Here is a 22,358-nt window from a genome sequence, read left to right on the forward strand (position 1 = left end):
AGCCCTGCCAGCTCTGGGGTGTTGCTCCCCACTCCTTCTCCACCAAGGAAGCCCCAGATTGGTGCTGCCTTCTGTGGCTGGTGCCAGGTAATGGCAGCATGTCTGAGTGTTGGCAGATGTGCTGCAGAGTCAGCACTGAGCTGAGAATTTCCTGATTCCCAGATTTTGTATGTGCTGTTGTTTGCTTTCCTTCCCATCCTTAATCTCCAGGTTAAGCTGTACTGCTCTTCTACTTGGACTAGTTTAAAAATTCTGATTGTGGATCTATGTCTGCATCTCCTTGATTACATCAAGATTTAAATTGTGCAGTTTGTTTAAAGAAAGCTTACAGAGCCTGACTGACAAAGAAAGGCTGCTCTGTTCTTATCATATACAATGCCTGTATTCACTCCACCTTCCCTCAGACCAGACAGGTAATGTAATCAGCCACTGGAGGAATGCTGCCTGTTGAACTCACTCCTTTCTGCTTTGCACTGCTCCTGCATCAGGTTCTCTGTACTTCTGGAAAATTTCCCATTTACTCCTCTGCTCTCTGCACAAAATTCCCAAAGTAAAAATGTAAAGTCTCAGTTTCAGCCAGTTTTGCTTTTTCTCAGATGTTTTGTATCTGCCTTTTTTACAAAATGCCTTGCAGGTCATGTGTACAGCGAGGGGATTTCTGTGAAGTGAAGGAGAAGAGGAGGGGGATGGAAGCCCAGCTGTTTGTGCTGTTGATGTTTTGCTGAGAGCAGTGTAAACCTCTCATGTGTGACTACCCTTCCCACCCAGGGAGCAGGCTCTCCTGCCCTGCCCTGCTCTAATCCTTGGCTGAGAATATTGCAACACACCATCCACTGCAGTTCTGGCTCAGAGATCCAGCTGTTTGTGTGGGGTCCAGCTGTTCCCCCTCCTCCCTCCCTCCCTCCCTTCCACTTGTTGGCTTTTGTTTTGTTTTTTTTTGTTTGTTTGTTTCTTTTCCACTTTATAAATAACTGAGAAACTTGCCACATGCTTTCAGTTTGGAAGGGTGATCCCTTGAAGATTTCTGCATACTATCTTGAAAATTACAAGACTTCTTTTTGTCTCCAGTGCATGTATTAACACAACTTCATGTGGCTGTAAGGATGCCTTTTCTTCCTCCTTGGAGCAGGTGCTCTTTGAAACATGCTTGGGAGTCTGAATTTCCTCCTTTTTTTTTTTTTTCTTTCTTTTTGCAATTTTTAAAATGAGATAAGTGATTTCTGCTGTCACTTCATAGATTTCATATCTCATATCTGAAAATGCCTACTGCTTGAGTGCAGTTGTGCAGTTTCACCTTGTTTGAACTGTGATTGAAGCCACTGTCTTTCCTTCTTGTCCAAGTCATGTACTTTTGCACTGGTTCTGTTGGGCCTTTCCTTTTGGACAGCTGAATGTGGCAGGGCTGTTACCCCCAGCTACAAAGTGTAGTACTACAAGGTGTAAGTCCTGATTCCCTCCGCAAGGCTTCAGTGGGCAGCAAGTGGGGAATGGCTGCAGCTCATCCAGAGGAGGGAAAAGAGGCTACTTTGAAAAGGATTCAGAGATGCAGGCTGAGAAGAGCTTTAGGCAGAGCAAGGTGAGGAAAGGAGCTGCCAGGAGAGCATCTGAAAGCAATGGAGAGGTGGTGCAAGGTCCAGAAGCTGCTTGTTCAGCAGGGGCCAGGCTGAAAGCCAGAGGCAGGACTGGCCTGTGCTCCTCACCTGCCCTGGAAGGAGGGATGCCAGCCCTGCACTTGCGGGAGATAAGGTTTGTAAATCCAGTGTGGGGAAGGGATTGGGTTGGGGTGTGCAGTTTTGGAATGTGACTTCAAGCTTGAGAGGATCCCTCTGTGTTACAGGGGGAAGTCAAGTGACAACAGAGACAGGAGACACAGAGACAGATGGTTACAGGGGGCACTGGGCACAGCTGGGAATGGCCTTGCACTCCAGTGTTCCTTCTGCTGCCTACTGGTGGGCAGCTGAGAGCCCTTGGAAGAGCTGGGAAGGAGCAGAGATCCATGAATGTCTATTTTGCAAAGGTGCTCGTGTGCCAAGGCAGAAAGCAGGGACTGGCTGGGAGCTCCTTCCCCTCCCCACAGCCAGATTTTCCATTAGATCATCTGAGATGCAGACTTCCAAGTGTGTGTTTCCTTCAGCTCTTGCTGGCATTACCTCTTCCATGAGAAGGAAAAAAGGTGGAGAGAACTGAATCCATAAGAGGAGAAATATTTCTATTTGTCATGAGCTTTCCTTACAAGTCACCTCTTAGTTGTTACAGACTCATTTGTGTGTATTGGTAATTTTTAACCAGACATTTTCTGTTTCATAAAAAGGCTTTCAGGCACTTCCCCTTTCTTATTTCTGGACATGTGACTGCAGCCTTGGGAATGCTTTATCGTTGAGAGCTGTGGTGTGTGGTTGGTTGTGTTTCTGGGCCATTCTTTGTGGTGAAACTCAAGAGATACACACACTGCAAGCTGCATACTCAGTGTTGTAATCCAGTGTTCACACTTTGTTTCAAGTAAGCCAAACGTATTTGCTGCTTTTGGCTTAGTGAGGAAAAATTGCACAGTCATTTTTCACTTGTCCTGTATCCTTCAAATTTATTAACAGATGGCATTTCTAATCCTCCTAAGATGAGTAACTCTTATGTGGCTTTTTGTGCATGTCAGAATGAGGTGATGTTTTCTTAGCCTGGGGAGGTGAGAATCTGATCCAGTGGTGATTCTTCTGGAGTGTGTTTGTTTGGCCATGTTCGCTTCCTTGTTGTGCATTCTAGTACCAGAAACTGAAAGAGTGAATGAAAGACTGGGAATTGACCCTTGGCCCTTCAGAAACGACATTGAAACTGATACAAAGAGAATGAAAGCTGCTTGTGTGGGGTTTTAATTGACTCATGATCTCTAAAAGTTGATGACAGTGGTTAGGAAGATTTTTAGTCACTTGGTTAGGAGGACTTGCTATTCCCATTTCAGTGCCTTCTTCCTTCGCTGCTGCATGAAGTAGTTTTCAGCTCACACAGCAGGTTGTTTCTTGAGTTGACCTTTACTATACTTCACTTAACACTGATTTAATTTTGAAAAAAAAAAACAAAAACCAAGGTAGTGGCTTACACTGCATAATGAACACAGTTTTGCTGGTGGAAAGGAAGAAACAAATATTGACTTGAAAGTAAGTGTTGTTCTGGTGGGATGAAGAAAATGAGTTGATGATGACTGTGAGAGGGGCTATGACTGCTTTCAAGGCTGTGTCCCAGTAACATATACTCCCACAGAATTTTGGACAATGTGAGTAGACTTTTAACATCTGCTCTGTTAATATCACAAACCTTATTTGAATAGTGTGAACCAGAATAGCCTTGTCTGCTGCGCTCTGCTGGTCATGAAAGCCTTCTTGGCATTATCTTTCTCGTTCTAAGAGACCCACTCGTGTATCAGAAATATTTGTGAAAAATCTATGCTTCTTCAGTCCCCATGGAAGCAGGAATACCTGGAAGAGGAAAGCAAATAGACACTGAAACATGGGGAAAATAAAGTGCCCTCTGAAACAAGCTCCCAAACAGATTCGTGTTAGAACTCCGTTGTTACTATTTTTGATTTCTCTTGGCAAAATTCTGGCTGAAAAGTTTGAGATGGAAGCTGGTTTTGGTAGTGTGTGTAGTGTTAACAACTCCCTGGTATTTTTGCACCTGTATTTTGCTTATTTTTGACCTGAAAGCAAGGCCCTTTTAAAATAGCAGCAAACGTTGCTTCACTTTTGATTTTTAGCCACAAGAGTAGTTTATGTTTGAGACAGGAGGCTTAATTTGTCAGTTATTTGCTGGGTTGACATGTCTCTGTGGAGGAGGGGAAATGTCATTTGCTCTCAGAGGTTCCTCATTTGAGCACCTAATGGGTGGTTGCTATTTGCTTTCACACTGCTGCAACTTATTTCTTTGTATTTACCTCATACTTCCATGTTCATACTGTGCAAAAGTCACTGTTGCTGTTGAGCAGATAGATCAGATAAACCTTTTCTGGCAACTTTGGTTAGCCATGTATGTGACTGAATTCAAGATAAACCTTTAATTTTTTTAAAATTTTAGAAATTGAATTGTAACATGCACAGGTCATTTTTCAGTTAAGAAGAGTTAATGTAGTTTAAAATAATGAGTATTTTATGTACTTTGGTGAGGTTGTAGGATATTTGTATTCATGTAAGTGACTTGTAGGTGAGAGTTGACAGACTTAAATGGTTAAATATAATCTATGAACCAAAAAAAGATAAAATGTGTACAAATGACAGTAAAGGAAACAATGTGTTGACTTATTTTTAGTGTATTCGATGATAACATGTACTAGCCAAGAGTTCTGCATTGCATCGTTTCTAGACCATTAGTTTGATCCACATTTTATTTATATGGCTTGAACAAAGATGGGGAAAAAAATGATTCTGGTGTGCTCTTTGTGTGTGTGTTCCATTGTCTGCAGGTGAGACCTGATACTTTTAGATAATTAACCAAAGGAATTTGAGAGTTTGAGGCCTTAAGTTGCCATGCCTCTAGCAGTGTAAGAGGTTGTGAAATTCTGGAACAATGAATTTTATAGTTGGAGTTCTTTTTTTTTTTTTTTTTTAATTACTATTACTTTGTAGAATTTTGGCAGATATGTTATCTACCTAATTAAGTTTGAATTATTTTAGCTTTCTTTCCAGTTAAAGTCCAGGATCATAATTCAGGACTGATGCTGCTCAAAGGGAATGAGCAGACAGGCAGAATGTGTTTTGAACATGGGTAAAAAAATCAAGGTTTTTGGAGATTTGAAACAGCTTTTCAGGGCTCATGTTCTTGCACTATGTGAAGGCTTTTTTTGGGTTGGGTTTTTTTTTTCCTATAAAACATGTCTGGAGTAGGAAGTAAGCTGCTTCCTGCCAGTAACTGAATACTGAGGATTTATGGTAGTCAATGCTTGAAAGCCTTGAATTGTCTTTTTAACGTAAGGATTTTGGAAAGTGAAAATCAGCAAAGCTTATTTTAAAGACTGAATTTGAATGCCACGTCTGCAGAGGCCTCTGTTAGACCGTATCTTTGCTGGTAAGAATGGCACGAGGAGCTAAAACTTACTGAAGTGTCTTACTTGGTAAGGCTGACCTGAAAAACAATGCTCTCTGCGAATTCTGGAGGCACATTCTGTGCCTGGCTGGGCTGTCTGCTCCTAAGAGAGACTTGAGGAGGATGTGCCAGGCACAACTTGGAGGTGTGTGCACTTCCAGCTCATTCAGAGGAGCAGAACTTTCCTCCTGGTGCTGCTGCAGCTTTGCAGCTTCTCCTTTTGCTGCAGCATTACCCACTTGGTGTCACAGCAGTAAGGGCTGTGACACCAAGACCTGAAATAGTTGGAAAAGCACATCCCTCTGCAGGCTGGATTTGGGATTTACTGTGCTACTGCACACTTGTGTTTCCTGACCACAGGCATGGGAGAAAGGAAGGGATTTGGCTTTTCCTGTTGTAGGAGAGAGAAACAGCAGCCACAATATATTGAGGCCTGGGAGTCCTTGTGGTGAAATGTGTGGGGGACAAAAACACTTCTCTATTTCTTTGAACTCCCACATCTCTTGCATAGGGACTCAAAAGCCTCTTAGACCAGCTAAAGGGTCACTCTGAGCTGTAGCAGGAAGGCCCTCACCTATTACTTCATATAGAGAGTCATTAAAAGCATTTTGCATGTCCTCAAAGCTGGGTTTACTTTAAAATACTGCAGGTGTAGATCCTGTAGATGGGTTTACTTTAAAATACTGCAAATGGACATTAAGAGTTTAAAACCAACATAAAAAAAACAGACTAAAGAGCCCCAGCCTTCTTTGCTTCTTTTTCATTCTTGTGTTTGTTTTGACTAGTGTTACTGATGTTACTGTCCTGTGCATGGTAATGCTTACAGAGTGATGAAAGATGAAAGGACAAACAGAATTTGGGAAACAAAAGCAGATGTGAAAGATTTCTTTTATTTCTTTTGATACAGCTGTCAGTACTGTGTCCAGGGATGGAGTGCTTGAGAGCTAGGGAAGAGGGGTCAGGTGTAGATCATACCTTGGTCATTTTTCATTTCACTTCTAGTCCAAACAGCCTTCTTTTCTTTTCTTTTCTTTTCTTTTCTTTTTTTTTTTTTTTTTTTTTTTGTTATTTGTTTGCTTTTTTCTTACAAAATACTTTCTGAAGCTTCTTGCTTTCCCACCCTTCAGTCATTCACAGTTCGGAAGCTGTTGCAGGGAAGGTCCCATGTGTTCTGTAGGAATCTGAAATATTAAATGAGGCTGTCAGGTTCCATTCTTTGTCTTCATGTGAAGAGAGTAGCTGAGGGACGGGCTTGGCAGTGAAGAGTTCAGCTGAGACAGGAGTTTAAAACCTTTGTTAATTGAACCACCTATATTTGGGGGCCTACATGTGAGCATGGGAAACTCACTGTGATGGGAGTCTCTGGAGAAGCTTCCTTTACAGCTCTCAAACACTTGCAAATGTGTTTTTCTGCAAATGATGGATTTCTGCTTGTGTTTCTGCACAGATTGAGTATTTACTGAAGAAGATCACGGAAGCCATGGGAGCAGGCTGGCAGCAGGAGCAGTTTGACCATTACAAGGTTGCTCTCAACACCAGTCGAGAGGGACTCTCGGCGTGGGAGCTGATCGAGCTCATTGGGAGTGGGCAGTTCAGTAAAGGAATGGACAGACAGACAGTGTCCATGGCAATCAGTGAGGTCTTTAATGAGCTCATTCTAGATGTACTCAAGCAGGTAAGAACCACAGAGAACCAATGTTTTAAAGTAGACTTGTTTATTGATTTAATTAGAAAATGTTCTATTTGTGCTCAAATGTCTTTACCCTATTGAATGATGAGCAGGAGGAAATTTGGTAAATTATCTGTAAGGGTTCTTTAATATGAGCTTATTTTTATAAAAGAAATTGTCCTGTTGTTCAGAATGTTGTAATTGTAGCAGTATTATGAATGAGTTGCTTCTTGGGAAAGCTTGCTTTTAGAAAGTGAAAGAAGTGGGTTCTGACTTGAAATATTACCTTTTTTACAATAGTACCAGCTGCTTGTTAGTTCACAAAATAGCTGCATCATGCTCTCAGTTCTGTTTACAGCTCTTCAGTCTTTGGAAATGCTATTCTGTAGTTTCAGTTATGCTGTAGGAAAGGCAGCTGTGCTGGGCACAACCTCTATATTTAGACAAGGGGGTCTGGACCAGGATATTTTGGTTTCTCAAGTGCCCCACTTCAGCAGGGCAGAAAGGTGTGCAAGAGCTCCAGAGGGCTGTCCCTTCTTCTTCTGCTTAGCAGTCTACGTGACTGACAACTTATTTACCTGCACTCAGACTCCAGAAATCATGCTGGCCTTTGTTCTTAGCAAAACTTCTTTATTCAGGTTTCCAGTGACTGGATTATCAGTTTAGGAGTGCCTTTAAAAACTGCATTTCTTTCATGGGAATTTGAAGTACCACAGGGACCTGAGGTGTCACAGCAGAGTTTACCTAGACAGCTCTTTAAAATTGACTTTTACCTGACAAGAGAATTTTTTTCATCTTTGATTTCTTGGTGAGGAGAGAAACAAAGGATTTCTTGGCAGGCTTTCCTAAGCTGTTGTGAAGAAACCATCAGAAGGTCTTGGCACAGGAAATTCTTTCAGAATACCCACAGAACAATGCAGAAGTCTATTTTTGTTAACTGCTGGTTGCCTGTTGGAGGTGAGGGCTGGGGACGCACACACATAAAGTCAGTTGAGGGCAAAATGAAGTCATTCTGCTGTTTGGTACCACGAAAATAAATTAACCAGTGTCAGTTCTAATCCTACTTGAAACTTGTGAGGAAATCTGATTTTTTTTCAGTTTTGATAGTGCATTGTGTGTATTCCCCCACACCTTTATTTTTGTTGTTGTTTGTTTTGTGTCTCCTTTCTTTCCTCTCCTGGTGCCTGGGCTTCTTTCTCAAGGATGTCTGAGTGCTTTTGAATGATTCCTTGGCACTTAAAAATAGTTTGTGTCAAGATTTGGCCCTGTGCCTCCTGGGCAGTTTGGACAGTTACTGGCCTGGTGGAGGGCGGAGTTCTGTGTGATTTCACTATCCTCACACCTTGTTGATTCACAGAATTGTCCTGTTTATTGCAGTAATCACATAATTGCTCCAAGGTATTAATTAATGACACATGGTCTCATAACCAAGCGTTGTGCTACCCTTTTTATTGAACACATCCTGGATCTCTAAGGCTTACAGAGAGTAGCAGCAATAGTTAAATTTGTGGTATTTAATGTTCTGAAAGATGTGTCCTTTGTGTGATGGTTGGTGTGAAAAAGCTCCTGCTTTTCAAGAGCTCTCAGTGGGTTCTTGGAAGGTGAGAGGGAGCTGATACTGAAATAATAGGTAAATATGTTGCAGAAATTTGAGGGGAAAATATTAGTCTGACTTGGCTTTGAAAGCAAATTTGGTAATTCAGGAAAGGAAAAAAAGCCCTGGCTATGACTCAGACTGTGCAAAGCATGAAAGATTGAAGCTGCAGGAGTCCTTCACATGACCTTGCAACCAGCCAGAGCTCAGCCCTGAGTGTGGGGGTGGCAGACAAAGCTGTGCATTCCTGGTGTGGAGCAGGGGAGTGGGATGGCACCTGGGAATAGGCACGGCCTTGGCTCTGGACACGTTTCAGTGGCTAGAGAAGCTGAGCACAGATAAAAGCTCTATGTGTAGGGGTGGCTTGGGTTTTTGTTTGGCTTGGTTTGTTTTTTAAACAAGAAAGCTTCAGCTGTTCTGAATGTTTTCTTACCCCTCAGACCTGAAGAGAAAGATATCTCTGGATGCAATATGCCACAGCACATTTCTTTAATACATATATTTAATACAAGGACATTTGCTGTACATATATATATATACACATACATACACACACACCAGTTATAGATGAAGACCATTACAGAAAAATGTTCCATGGTGTTCTTCCCAACTTCTTCATCCTTTTAATCTGGAATACTCTGGATACAGAGTATGCTTTCTATATGGCTTGTTCATAGTTTATATTGATGTTGGTGTTTCAGTTTCATCTGTGATTTGACTTTTTTGGAAGTTAACTGTCAGACAAAAGTATGTAAGTATTTGGGGAATATGATTACAGAAATGGAAGGTACAACTAAAATACTGACTAACTTTGAAATTGTCTGGGGCTATGAGGTAACTTTTCTGTAGGCTTTGTTGGGTCTTTACATCTTTACATAACCAAAAAAACAGATGGTTCAGCAGAGGACAGGCATTTCAGCTGCTCTCTTGCTTTTAACAGGGCTACATGCTGAAGAAAGGTCACAAGCGGAAAAATTGGATGGAACGATGGTTTGTGCTAAAACCCAATATTATTTCCTACTATGTAAGTGAAGATTTAAAGGAAAAGAAGGGAGACATCATACTGGATGGCAACTGTTGTGTAGAGGTAAAATCACTCCAAAAACAGTGTATGTCTCTAAAGATCAGAATTAATAATTTTTTTTTTGTGTAGGATTTGTGTGGGTATCTTTTAACAGTGCTTTTTTTACTTCATATGACACCAGTTCATAAAGACCCTTTTAATAAATGCTCTTAGTGCTGGTATTTGTATCTCTGTGACACATAAGTGCATAAATGCTGTTTGACTTTATAACTTAGATTTCAGTGTTTGCAAAGCTAATCTTTATTGTTATCCCTTCTAGGCCTTGCCTGACAAAGATGGAAAGAAATGCCTTTTTCTCATCAAATGTCTTGATAAAACCTTTGAGATCAGTGCCTCTGATAAAAAGAAGAAGCAGGAATGGATTCAAGGTGAGGTTTCAAAAATGCTAGTTATGTGAAAGTTAAGGTTAGTGGAATTCTTACATCAGTGCTTTGCTCAAATCTGAAATTTTTGGTCTTGTGATTTTTTTGATATCTCTGTTTTCGGCATATGGATCTTTAAGAGGTCTGAGACTCAGGAAGAACTAAGGATCCACATAAGGGAAATCAGTTTTTGTCATGTAGGTGCCTCCATTCAGGCAGCCATAACCAAAATGAAATGGTGGTTTTTGTTGTTTTTTATATTCACTGTACTTCTAGGGACGGGGAAGGGAAGCAGTGTTGTAAATCATTGCTTTTGGGGAGAAAGGGAAAGCTTGTTCATTTGGGCACTGTAAAATACTGGCTTTGGTTGTACAGTTTACTTCAAATAGTATGGTTTGGTGAGCTGAGGATAAAGCTGGGAATTAGGGCTTGCTTTTCTATTCCCACAGTAAAGGTGTTCCTCCTGTGAGACCTTCTCAGATATGTGATGGGTACATCCATCTGCAGAATGAGGTAGAAGCCCTTGCAAAGCTGTTGTTGCCAATGCCAATGAAGAATGTGCAGCAGTTAAATATTTGGAGCTGTGGGCTTTCATTTGCACTTCCCTCTTTACCTGCAGCACGTGTTTCATTGCACGAAAGTCAGGTGTATGATGAATGATTCAAAAGAAGACTTTTTTTTCATGGTTGTGGTATGTGAATAAAACACCAAAATCATCTGCCACTCCTCAGCTTTGCTGTCTTAAATATTTTGTCACTGTATGCAAGTGAATGAGAGCTACTTTCTTCCTGGGAGAAAGTTTTCCCTTGGAGTATCTGTAAGAATTCAGGGTTTAAGGTTGGCTCTAGGGAAGACAGGTAACACCTTACTCCTTGTAAGTCACTGAGTCTAGCCGGGTGTATGAGTGACTCACATGTCCATAGCCTGTTACAAATCAATATTGGAATTGATGTAGTGCAGTGGAATTGCATTATGTCAATTGCATTAGACTTATCCTTGTGGCACACAGCCAGCACTGAGAGCTAAGTGCCTTTCACTTCTGTCAACACACCTTTGTGCTGACAGCCAGCCTGATGAGAATTAGGACAACCGACAGCAGTACTGATTTAAAAACACATACAAAAGTTCCACAGCCAGCAGAGCACAGCACTGCAAAGTCTACCCAGAGAGTTGAGCACTGCCCTTCCCGGTTCCCTCTGTCCCTGCAGCCATCCAGAGCACGGTGAGCCTGCTGCGGGCGGGCAGCGCTCCCCCGCACAAGGAGGCGCGGCAGAAGCGCAAGGAGCTGCGCCAGAAGCTGCAGGCGGAGCACGAGGAGCTGGAGCGGCAGATGAGGGAGCTGCAGGCGGCCAACGAGAACAAGCAGAAGGAGCTGGAGACCGTGCGCAAGGTGGGAGCGGAGTCCTGGGATTCCAGCCTGGAGCTCGGTCCCTGTGGCTGGACTGGGTGTCTCTGCTGTTCTGGCACATGGAGCAGACTCCTCCAGGGCAGCTGTGCTTGTTTCAAACCCCTGTACTGGGCAGTCTGGTGAAAAAGAACCTGCCAGCTCTGTGGATGGTGTCTGCAGACAGGAGAGACCAATATTTTCAGTTGCTTTTGGGCCTTTTGTGTTCCTTTTCTGACAGATACATATGTCAAACATGGGGCTTGCTGTGAAGATTTTCTTCTATAGTTTACCCAAGTTTTGTTATGTTATTTGTATGTTTATGGGAACTCTTCTCTTCCCACAGATTAACTTCTATAATTTCTATCTTTAAAAACAAAATATGTGGCTTTTCTTACTTTTAGTTTGGGGTGTGCCTTGAGAATAGCTTAGAACCCAATATTCTAATTCAAGCTCTCCCCACTTGCTGCCTTACATTTTGGCTGCTGAGTCCCTGCTGCTAGAGCAGTCCAGGTCTTCTTTTTTTGACTCTACATGTCTCCACTACCTCCCTAAATTAATGTAAGTTTTTTGCATTCCCATTTAGGACAAATCTGCATCATTGCTTGAATTTTTCATAAATAAAACCCGCCAGTTTTAGCCCTTAGCAAAAACTTCAGTGATCTTTGCAGCTATAAATATTGTGAGGGCATTTAAGGTTTGAAGTCTAAAAAGCAAATAAAATTTTAAAAACTCACATTTTTAAAGTCTTGTCATTGTCACAATTTGTGGCAAGGAGAAGTTTGTCTTTTATAAAATTAGTCTTGCACTGACAGTCCTGTTGTAGCTATTATTCTGTTTGCCTTAAATGGAGTCTGACAGTGGAAAACCATTTTTAAATTTAATTTTGGCACCTGTAGTCTACCATGTGTTTAAGATTCAGAATGCAAAATAGTCAGTAAAGGATAGCCTATGTTACCTTCTACTGCTAAGTAATGTACCCATTAAGAGAAATAATAAGGTTGGATTTCTGCATTGTTTAGTGCATGGAAAATATTTAGGGGGGAAGACAACATGAGAGCAGCCCCAAAGGAGCCAGGAGGATCTTGGCAGGCTCCAGGGAGTTTCATAAAAATCACAGTGGGTAAACTAAAGAGAGTTGTGTCCAGAAGCATCTTTTGAAGTGGGCTGGATTAAAATGATTTCTCAAGGAAGATATCTTAGGCTGTGACATGAACCACTGCACTTTGCCTGGGTGGAACTAGGGGGGAGGCACATTGTTGGAGGAACTGAAAGGATTTGATTAGTTAGAAAACTGTTCTTCAAGGAAAGGGCTTTGTAAATGCTTCAGGAAACTGGATTGTTCTGGGAAGCTCAGAAGTTGATTTGCTGCTGATGGCAGTGAGCCACCATTTATGCAGCATCTGCCAAAGTGCACTCTGGGACTGGTTTGTATTCTGGTAGCTCCTGCAGTAGAGTATTCCAAAAGAATAAATGCTTTTGTCTAAAATAGATTTTTTTCATATTTTTTACTGGAATTTTGACATGTGCACATTGAACAGACAGGAAGGTAAGTTCTTCCTTGTGTGAGAGCATGCATAGGACATGTGCACCCTTTGTGTTTCAATTTGGGGTCTTGCATGGCCTTTGGGGACTCTGTGCTGTCTGTGCCTGCTGGAATGGTGTGTTCCTGTTCTCTCCCCCCTCTAACATTTTCCCTGAAGTGCACAGTTCCCAGTAACCTTACCTGCAGGAAACAGCTTTGTGGATGAAGCAGGAAATTGCTGATACTGAGTGGACAAAGATAATTTTCTTGTTGGCTCTCTGGCCATGGCCTGGCACCCACCTGTGGTGGTTTGCAGGGATCCCAGGATGAGGGAAGAGATGAGAATCTGACTCCATGTTTCAGAAGGCTGATTTATTATTTTATGATATATATATTTTATTAAAACTATACTAAAAGAATAGAAGAATTTCATCAGAAGGCTAGCTAAGAATAGAAAAAGGAATGATAACAAAAGCTCATGACTCTCAGAGAGTTGGAGCCAGCTGGCTGTGATTGGCCATTAATTAGAAAAAAACACATGAGACCAATCACAGACCCACCTGTTTCATTCCACAGCAGCAGATAATCATTGTTTACATTTTGTTCTTGAGGCCTCTCAGCTTCTCAGGAGAAAAAATCCTAAGGAAAGGATTTTTCATAAAATGTCTGTGACACCACCCTTGCCTGTGACTCTGCACATTCACCCTCTCAGCTCAGTATTGGCAATGTTTGTTTAATTTCAGAGTGGGGAAGGAAATCTAGAGGAGATTTCACTTAAATAGGTATCTTGGATTTGCCTACAATGACATGCTTTTGAATGCCCTGGCAGAGGAAGAATGCTGCTTCTCAAACACTGGTATCATTTAATCCTTGCAAAGGAGAGCAGTTCTGTGCTGTGTTCTGCAACATAAACCCAGAAACCTGAACCTTCTTCTTCATTTCTTCTCATCTATTTGAGACCAGAGTGGTACTACAAGCATGTGAAAGAGTGAAAGTTGTAGCTTGGCGGTTTTAATCATTGGGGCATCTCTTCAGTTATCTAGGTTGGTGAGGGAGTGTGGTTTAAATGTGGTACCTTCAGGAGCATGACAGAATCACAGAAAGGTTTGGTTTGGAAGGGACCTTAAAGATCCTCCAGTTCCAGTCCCCCTGCTGTGGGCAGAGACACCTTCCACTACACCAGGGTGCTCCAAGGCCCATCCAGCCTGGCCTTGAACACTCCAGGGATGAGGCATCCACAGCTTCTCTGTCCCTGTGTCACCTCCTCTGGGCTTGCTCCAGCAGGTCCCTGTCATCTTTATGTTGTGCCCTGCTCTTACTAAAGGTCTGTGGAAGCAATAAGCACAGCCCAGCATATTAAAAACAGAATCAGATAAGTTTCTTAGGAAAATTTTGTGAAAGAATGGTTTTGTTTTCACTGCTGGTAAAGTTTAGGCTGGTACTTGAAGATTTCTAATCTTGTGAGGATTGAAATCTTGACGAAAGGAAAAACTGGGACCATATGTGAAATCAAGATGCAGCAAAAGTAAAATAAGATGCAAGAAGGTGAAAGGTATCAGCAGCTCTTTCCCAGGCCTTACCTAAAGTTCCTCCTAATTTCAAGTGATGATTATGGACCAGGATTTTATTTACCTTACTTGGCAGTTTCGGGGATGTTAGAGGGATGATTCACAATCACTTATTCTAGTCAAAGTTCCTGACACTTCTGCTTTCCCATGGCAATTCAGTGCTTCTCATTTCTGTTTCTGTATGAACTCTGTGCTTGCTGGCATGTTTTCCCTATTAGAAGTCCTATGCACTCCTGCTTGAAATGTGGTTTTTCATGATAGTTTTCTGTCCTATTGAGGTAGAGGAGGAAAATACAATGATTTCTATCACTTGAGCAAAGCAGGACTCAGGAAACTTGGAGATAGCCAGGTAATTGCCTTTTCATTGGTAAATTTAAATTGTCTTGTAAACAATCAAGATAGTAAATTATATTTATAGGCTGTGAATAATTTCAGACATTAAAAAGTCCAAACTGGTGCCTTGATGCTTTTGAAGGCTTCCTCCATTTTTTAAGAACCAAAATTTGTTAGATAAAGTTCCATTCCCTTAAAATAATTTAGTTTTGACAATTTGTTTTCTTCCTTATTATCTTCCTCCTACCCCCCACCCTTCTCTTCCAGCAACTGGAAGCAGCAGCTGCTCGTGCTGCTGAGGAGGAGAAGAAAAGGCTTCAGACTCAAGTTGAGTTACAAGATCGCTTCAGTCTGGAGCTGGAGAGAGAAAAAATGGTGAGAAGTGCACAAGGGGTTTTGCTGCTATTCCACATAGGGAGCCATGAGTTCAGCAAGGGCTTCCCTCACAGGCAGCCACTGAAAGGATTCCACAGGTTTTGCAGGAGCCTGGAGAATGGAATCTGTGCATTTATTTGAGATGTAGGATTAAAATATTTTTAATGGTGAATTCAAATACTGGAACAGCTTGGTTACAATTTGTACAGCATTCAAGGTTTAAATATGATTGGAAAATTGGGAAAGAAATAGACTGTTTGAAGGATAATTGCAGACTGAAGTTCCCCTTGCAGTTTTCAGAGATGGAGAACCTGAGGCCAGTACTTGCTGTATGGATAAGCAAAATGAATCAGGCATAATCAAAATTCATTTTATGTGTTCCTAGAGCTATTGCTTTTTATTGCTGTGTGTTCTTGTACAATTATACACACACACACAAATATAAAAAATAAAGAAATATTGCTGCTTTACAATACTGTTACTATTCAGCTACACTGAGATTTCCCCAAAGAACTGATTTTCAGTCTTTAGGAGCTGTGTCAGGTTGTTCTTTTAGCTGGGGAAAAGAAGTAGAAAAAGTGATGTGATGGGACATCTCAGGACATTAAGGCACACAGTGCTGCTTTATGGGCAGAGCCTGAATTCCTGAATACAATCCCTTTCTGAGTCACTGGGATTTGGGTCAGCTGAGGGGAGCAGCCTGCAGACCAGTGGGGCAGGACATTCCAACCCCTTTTGTCCATCCTGTGCCATCATCCAGAGACAGAAGTGTGTGAGATACACTGCTGTCAAGGGGGGAGTGAAAACAGTGCCTTTAAAGCAGCCTGACCTTCATGTCTGGCCTCTCCACAACCTTTCTCTTCCTTCACTTGTGTATCTGTAAACTAAGCAACAAGATCAAGCTGACTGAAATTAGGTTTGAACCCCCGTAGAAGTCCTGTGCTGCAGGAAGTAGGCCAATATAAGTAGCTTGTGTTATTATTTATTTTTTAAATGCTACTAGTTCCACATTGGCAGATCTAGCCTCAATTTTATCAGTTCTGCTCTGCAGTCAGCAGGAAGAGGTTTGTCTCGGAAAACATGGCCTGAGGGAAAGCTGGCAATTCCTTTAAAAATTGGAAAACTGAGTTGAATGGTAGTTTATGTGTCCCAAATTTGTGCTGCTAGGTAAGACAAAAAATGGAAGAGCAGGTTGCTCAGAAATCATCTGAACTGGAACAGTATTTACAAAGAGTACGTGAACTGGAAGAAATGTACAAGCAGCTCCAGGAGGCACTGGAGGATGAGAAACAGGCACGTCAGGATGAGGAGACTGTGAGGAAACTTCAGGCCAGGTATGGCTTTGACCAGGTGGAAAAGTGTTTGTCCCCCTGCCAGTAGTGGGTACCTGTGCCCTGCTACTAATGACTGCTTGCCTCTTGGAATGGGGAGCTACATTCAAGTCCAAACACAGCACAGATTTTATTTTTCCTTAAGATATGAAGGCTGAAGCTGCTGTTTATGATTTTTAAAATATGTCTGATTAGCCTTTAGCAGAGGGCAAGCTCAGCAGTTTTGGAAAAGCAGGTGCAGTCATTTTTCCAGGTGTTGTGCATGTCAGCATGTGAAAAACAGACATCACTCTTTTCAGCTGTTTATTTTATAAAGCAGTATCTGTAAAAATGACTTTCTGTTGTATTTTATCACAGGTTTAAACTGCAGTGATAAAGGGTTAAATTTCCTCTTACAGGAGCTTTGTGGAGTGTGGTTTTTTCCTTCATATACTCAGTTCTCCTAAGACAATGAAGATAACTTATGCATGCCTGTTTCTTCTGGGGCTCTGTGTTGTGTATTTGCATTATTGACTACATTTTCTGAATAGCCCTTTGTAACAGTCAGACTGCCTGCACTGCTGGCATGACACTGAAGGCAAGCCAGCTAACAATCACTTTTCCCCTGCTTCCCAAGCTTTTTTAAAAACAATATTTTCTTTGCTTCTTTTTTTAAAAAAAGAGGAAAGAAAAAATTAGTGATTTGGCTTCCCTGCATGGATACAACTCGTGTTAAAGTGCAGTTAACATCACAATCCCCATTGCAGATTGCTGGAAGAGGAGACAGCAAAGAGAGCTGAACTGGAAAAATGGCATTTGCAGCAGCAACAGACCATTCAGATGACAGAAGCAGAGAAGCAAGAGCTGGAAAACCAGAGAATGATGAAGGAACAGGCTCTTCAAGTGGCCATGGAGCAACTGAAACAACTTGAGTTGGAAAGGAAGGAGGCCCTTGAGCAGTATGAGGTGAGCTGCTCTGGTCATCAACCTCTCATCCCTATCCATAGATTGAATTTGAAGTTCTTCAGTGTTATACTTCTTTAAGGGTTAGCATGGCACAAAAGTTATAAGAGGTAGGATAGTTGGGTTGGTTGAGTTTTTGTTTTTGTTGGTTTTGTTTCTAGTTTTTACTCTGTTTCTAGACCAGTAGATACATTTAAAGAAGAGGATCTGTTTCAGACACACCTCTGAACCTCTTTTATTTATTTTTGTCACAATTTGCATGCAGGCCAGCTCAGTCACATCCTGAAATACTCTGTGTACATTTGTTTTCTGCTGCAGTCTCACTTCATGTGCAGTCCCACTGCTGCCATAACTGGGTGCATTTTGCTTCTGATGTAGTAATTCTTGCAGTGTTTGGATGATGTCATGGCACTGCATTGTCTTTTACAGAGGAAAAGTCAATGTGTTACTGTAGACACCTATTCCTCCAAAATGTATTTCAGCCCTGAATGGAAGTTAAGGATAGGTAGGAATTAGCTCAGATTCCCAGTGTGCAGCCTTGAGTCCCATAAAGCCAGGCCTACTCTCTGCTCCACTGAGTGTTTCTGGGGGAGGTCAGTAGCTGTTCATGGGAGAAATAAGAGCCAGAATCCAGCAAGTACAGAGGTTGAAGTGCTGCACACTTCCCAGGGCTAGAGAGGTGTTGATCCTGCATTTATTTAGGTCAGGAAAGAAAGCCTGGCTGGGTTTGTGTTTAGCAGGGGAGGGTGTTTATGGGGTGAGCTCTGAAGGACAAGCCTGTCTCGCCTGGCACAGAACACAAGTGCTGCACTCACTGCAAGCAAGGGCCCAGCTGGGGTGGCTGTGGCCACTTTACAACTTCCCAGGGGGATGTTACATCTCACAGCATCACAAGATTGCTTCTGGCCAGTACTTGGCTCTTTTTTAGGTGACATCTCAGGCTTTTTGTATGGGAAGCATAATTTACTACTACAAAGGAATTGCTGAATACAGTAGACATATAAAACCACAAAAAACAAATCCAGAAAACAATTATTTTAGAAATAATTAAACAGAAATTCTAGCCTTCCATTTGGAATTGTCCAAAAGACCAGTCTAGGCTGAAGAATGAAGACTAGCTTCATTACACAGCTACACAATATTGTAAAACCTTGTTACTTTAGGATTCTGGCTTGTCAACTTTTTTTTTTTTTTTGTGGAATGTGGTAGTGACTAAGTTACTTAGGATGGTTCCACATTAAACAGAGAGCTGGGGGAATAAGCATGGTTCTGGCTTTTGGTTTAAAAGGTGTTGTATCCTTATATAAAAACAGAGTAAAGCTGTTGTTTTCAAGTGGGCTCTGTCTTATTTTAGGAGGTTAAGAAGAAGTTGGAAACAGCAGCTAACAACACCAAGAGTTGGAAAGATAAAGTAGCTCATCATGAGGGATTGATTCGACTAATAGAGCCAGGTGAGTTATCAACAGAAGAGTTACAAAAATATGTATTTATTCTGTCTCATGCACTGATATCTCTTGGTGGCTTACTGAAGTCTGCCTTTTCCTGTAGTTTACTGGTTCACAGCAGCCTGTAAGTGTCAGCTTTTGTGACAATTTCAGATGGGAGCTTCCAGGTTTTTCCCTCTATTGGCCCTACTATAATGATTTTATTATCATTATTCTTTGTTTCTTTTATGTTTAAAACAAGGCAAGGATCAGCCTGAACACTGCATTGTGGGAGTGTGATATCCCTGTCACAACTGCCTGTCTGAGGTCTTGCTCTCTGTCTTCCAGGCTCCAAGAATCCTCACTTAATCACAAACTGGGGCCCAGCCGCTTTCACTGAAGCTGAACTGGAGGAGAGACAAAGGAGCTGGAAAGGGAAGAAAGCCACTTCCACTTCAGAGTGACAGTGGCAGCTGACATGTGGCCCGGAACAGGAGCCCACCTCCCTCGTTCTGCTTTGCACAGAGCAGCCTCTTGCTTACAAAGTTAGTTTGCTCTGCAGGTTGGGCCTCTCTGCTCATGAAATGCCACGCTGGAGGGTCTGCTCAGAGCTCAGCCATTCCAGTGGGTGGAGTCTGACAGGAGATGCTGTTTTCCCTCACTTTTCCAAGACTTTGCAACTGAAAGTTTATATTGAAATGTAGCTTGTGACAGACAGAGTTGTTCCTATAGTAGCCTGTAACAATCTGACAGCAGCTAACCAGTCAGGCAGCATCACTTTCATTCCAGAAGGTCAGGGAAGCAGTTGTTCTGCTGGTTCAGTTTAGTGTCATTTCAGCCAGGAGAAATCAGTCCTGGAGGTTGTGTCCAACTCTGAGATGGAGCATTACCTTTCTTTCCTCCTTTTACTTTTGCTGTCCCTCTGTTGCTCTCTGCACAGTGCTTCCCTTGGCAAGGACGGGCTGCCATCACTGGGTGCCTACTGCCTGCTTGGATTTGGTGTCCCGTTTCCCTCTCTTTGCAGGAATCCAAACAAAAGAACTGGAGATAGGCATGTAGAAAACACTGCTGTAAGACATTTGGAAAAAGTAGTTATGCAAGACTGTTTTTGTACTGTCTCATACTTGAGAAGAGCTAAATAAAGCCTTGAGAGTTCTCTTCATAGTATAAAAGATGAAGTTTTGGCTCACAGATTTCTGAAGCAGGTCAGTGGAAGGTGGTAGCACACATAGGGCAGATAGCTTTTGTGTCAAGGCTGTGTTTGTGCAGGAAATCTGATTATAACATCCCACCATTTTTAGATGGAGCACTGTCTTACTTTTAATTGGAGGTCAGATTAAAAAAATGTAAGACGAAATGTTTTTTAAATAAAAGCGATAAATGTGTAGTGATACTGCTTTAGAAAAAATAAAAGTAATTCCTGTCAATAAAATAACTTCAGTCTTTCTAGTACCAAGGCTTCCCAAAGAGGCTGCTGTTGTGCCTTACCATTCTCGCCTGGGACAAAGCCAGTTTTTTCTGTTTCTGTAGGGGAAAGGAACAAGGCTGTGACTTTGCTTTGCATATCTCCCACACCAGCATTGCTCAGTAAAACAGGATTCCTCCCAACTTGTACAGACATTTTGGGATGCCCCCTCAAGGAGCAGGTGCCCACTGGTGTGGCAGCTTTGACTGTACCCTGGCCATCCATCCCTAACCTGCTTGTTAGTTCAGCTACATGTTAAATTATTTGTAGTAAATAAGTGAATTTTTCAGGAGGATCAGCAGTGCCTTGCTGTGCAGCACTGTGATACTTGGGTCTTGGAAGAGCAGAAGCTGTACAGAAGTGGTGTCCAGATTTGGAAGTCATGAATAGCATTTTATTTGCCTGTTAACTAAGACTCACTCAAATACTGAATCTTCTCAGACATTTATTCTCTGGTTGTATTTTTGTACTAATTGAAATCTTTAATGTTTCAGTAAATGGAGTGGTGATTAGAATGGCAGGAAAATCCAGGATCTTCCTATTTATACTCACTGTACAGGAAAACAGTAGTTCCTTAAACTTGATAACAGTGCATTTTTTAAAATTGATCACATTTACAGAAGCAATGTGAATAAAAAACCCACCCACCTGTAATACAATTACTAATCTACACAAGGTTAAACTTTGCTAAAGGAGCTGGAACAGTATTTGTAACTACCAAACATCTTATGTGGAGAGCAGAAGGGGTATTGGGGCTAAACTTGTTTAATTTTTCTAACAGTCTTTATTTTGGACAATGTTTTTTTAAGAACACCAAATGCTGCATGTATTCATATTTTTTACTGTTCTTTAGAAATGGCTGTTTAATAAAGTAATATAAAGTCATTTGCATTTTGGAATTAATGGATGTCTTATTGCCTGGGTTTCTTTTGGCCTGTTTGAATTCAAAATCCAGTGACTGTTGTGTGGAGGAAGTTTAATGGTCGGACCAATGGGATGTTAAAGGCATTATAAAGGCAGTGGTCACCTGGTAACACAAACAGCCTTTGTTTTAGCAGCACTCCTGCTCTTAAATGTTCAAATTCACTACTCCTTGGTGCAGGATGGGGCAAGGGCAGAGCAGGCTCAGCAGGGAGCTGTTGGGGCAGACACACAGCAGCCCCTCACAATGTGTCAGCCCTATCTGTCTGTCTGTCTGGCAGAAGAGGAAATGAGATAACGTTCCTTTTAGTTTCGTCGTTTCTGCTTGCTCTGGCAAATCAAAAAAGCTTTGTGTGAAGCCTTGCTCAGTAAAGCTGGGGGGTGTGGTTGGCTTAAAAATTAAACCATTTGCATGCCGAGCAGAAATACTACTTGAGATTGAGCCCCTTAGAAGGGCACTGAGCGGCATCCCAAGGGAGCACAGAGCCGTGAGTCACTGGTGGGGCATGGAAATCTGCATCCTGCTGTGCCGGCATCTCCTGATCCCACAAAGCAACGAGCCAGCTCCTGGTCAGGATATCCCACTGAACTCTGGGGTTAGGGATGCCACTGCTCTTCCCAAGAAGCCCAAACTACACCTCAGGCTTACACAGAGGCCAGGGGAAAGCTGTGCCTGCTGTTCGAGGGCTCAGCCCACTTGTTTTTCTCTGCCAGACTGAGGTTTCATTTACCTGCTGCTGCTGGAACAGTCCTGCAAACCACAGCCCCAGTACCGTGCTGTTCCCTCTACAAACAGGATGGGGTTTGGTTTAGGGTTTTTGTTTGTTTTTGTTTTCTTTTCCCTGTGACCATTTTATGGGGCTGATTTATGAGCCGTGCTCCCTGGATCGCACATTCCCAAACTGTAACAGGCTGGCTTCCAGCAGCTCATGTTACTCCTGTTTCACGGTCCTGCATGAGCAGCCTCAAAAGCAAAGCCTCTGTGGGGAAAGGAACAGTGTCTTGGGACAGAATGTGTATCCTGGAAAGGTGGGGAATTGGAAGCAGGTGACCATTGAGGTCCCTTCCAACCCTAGCCATCCTGTGGTGCTGTGTCTCAGTCATGCAGGACACCTGGAATAGGAGTTGCACCATCCCTCTCAGTGAAAGCGAACAGAAAATAACTGCTCTGATTTTTATCTCAAATATGTGAAGCAGTTTGTAAGCAATTTCTGAGCAAACCGGTGCAGGGCCAGGAAAGGGGATATCCACAAGGCCTTTCAGCTGCCTTGGGGTGAGAAGTCATGATTTGTTCCCAAAAGAAGCGGTGCTGAA

General features: G+C 42.2%; 1 protein-coding gene across 1 annotated transcript in view; it reads left to right on the plus strand.

Moving 5' to 3' along the window:
* Positions 1–21,014, plus strand: part of SWAP70 (switching B cell complex subunit SWAP70) — a 36,450-nt gene extending 15,436 nt beyond the window's left edge. The window contains exons 4-12 of the mRNA XM_005486653.4: positions 6,515–6,742; positions 9,271–9,417; positions 9,674–9,782; positions 10,985–11,166; positions 14,854–14,961; positions 16,129–16,295; positions 17,039–17,237; positions 18,589–18,685; positions 19,007–21,014. Of these exons, the coding sequence (XP_005486710.1) occupies positions 6,515–6,742; positions 9,271–9,417; positions 9,674–9,782; positions 10,985–11,166; positions 14,854–14,961; positions 16,129–16,295; positions 17,039–17,237; positions 18,589–18,685; positions 19,007–19,122 (1,353 nt within the window). The 3' untranslated portion in view covers positions 19,123–21,014. The remainder of the gene's footprint in view (positions 1–6,514; positions 6,743–9,270; positions 9,418–9,673; positions 9,783–10,984; positions 11,167–14,853; positions 14,962–16,128; positions 16,296–17,038; positions 17,238–18,588; positions 18,686–19,006) is intronic.
* The last annotated feature ends 1,344 nt before the right edge of the window (positions 21,015–22,358 follow it).

This window comes from Zonotrichia albicollis, chromosome 6, assembly GCF_047830755.1.
Source record: "Zonotrichia albicollis isolate bZonAlb1 chromosome 6, bZonAlb1.hap1, whole genome shotgun sequence".
NCBI lineage: Eukaryota > Metazoa > Chordata > Aves > Passeriformes > Passerellidae > Zonotrichia > Zonotrichia albicollis.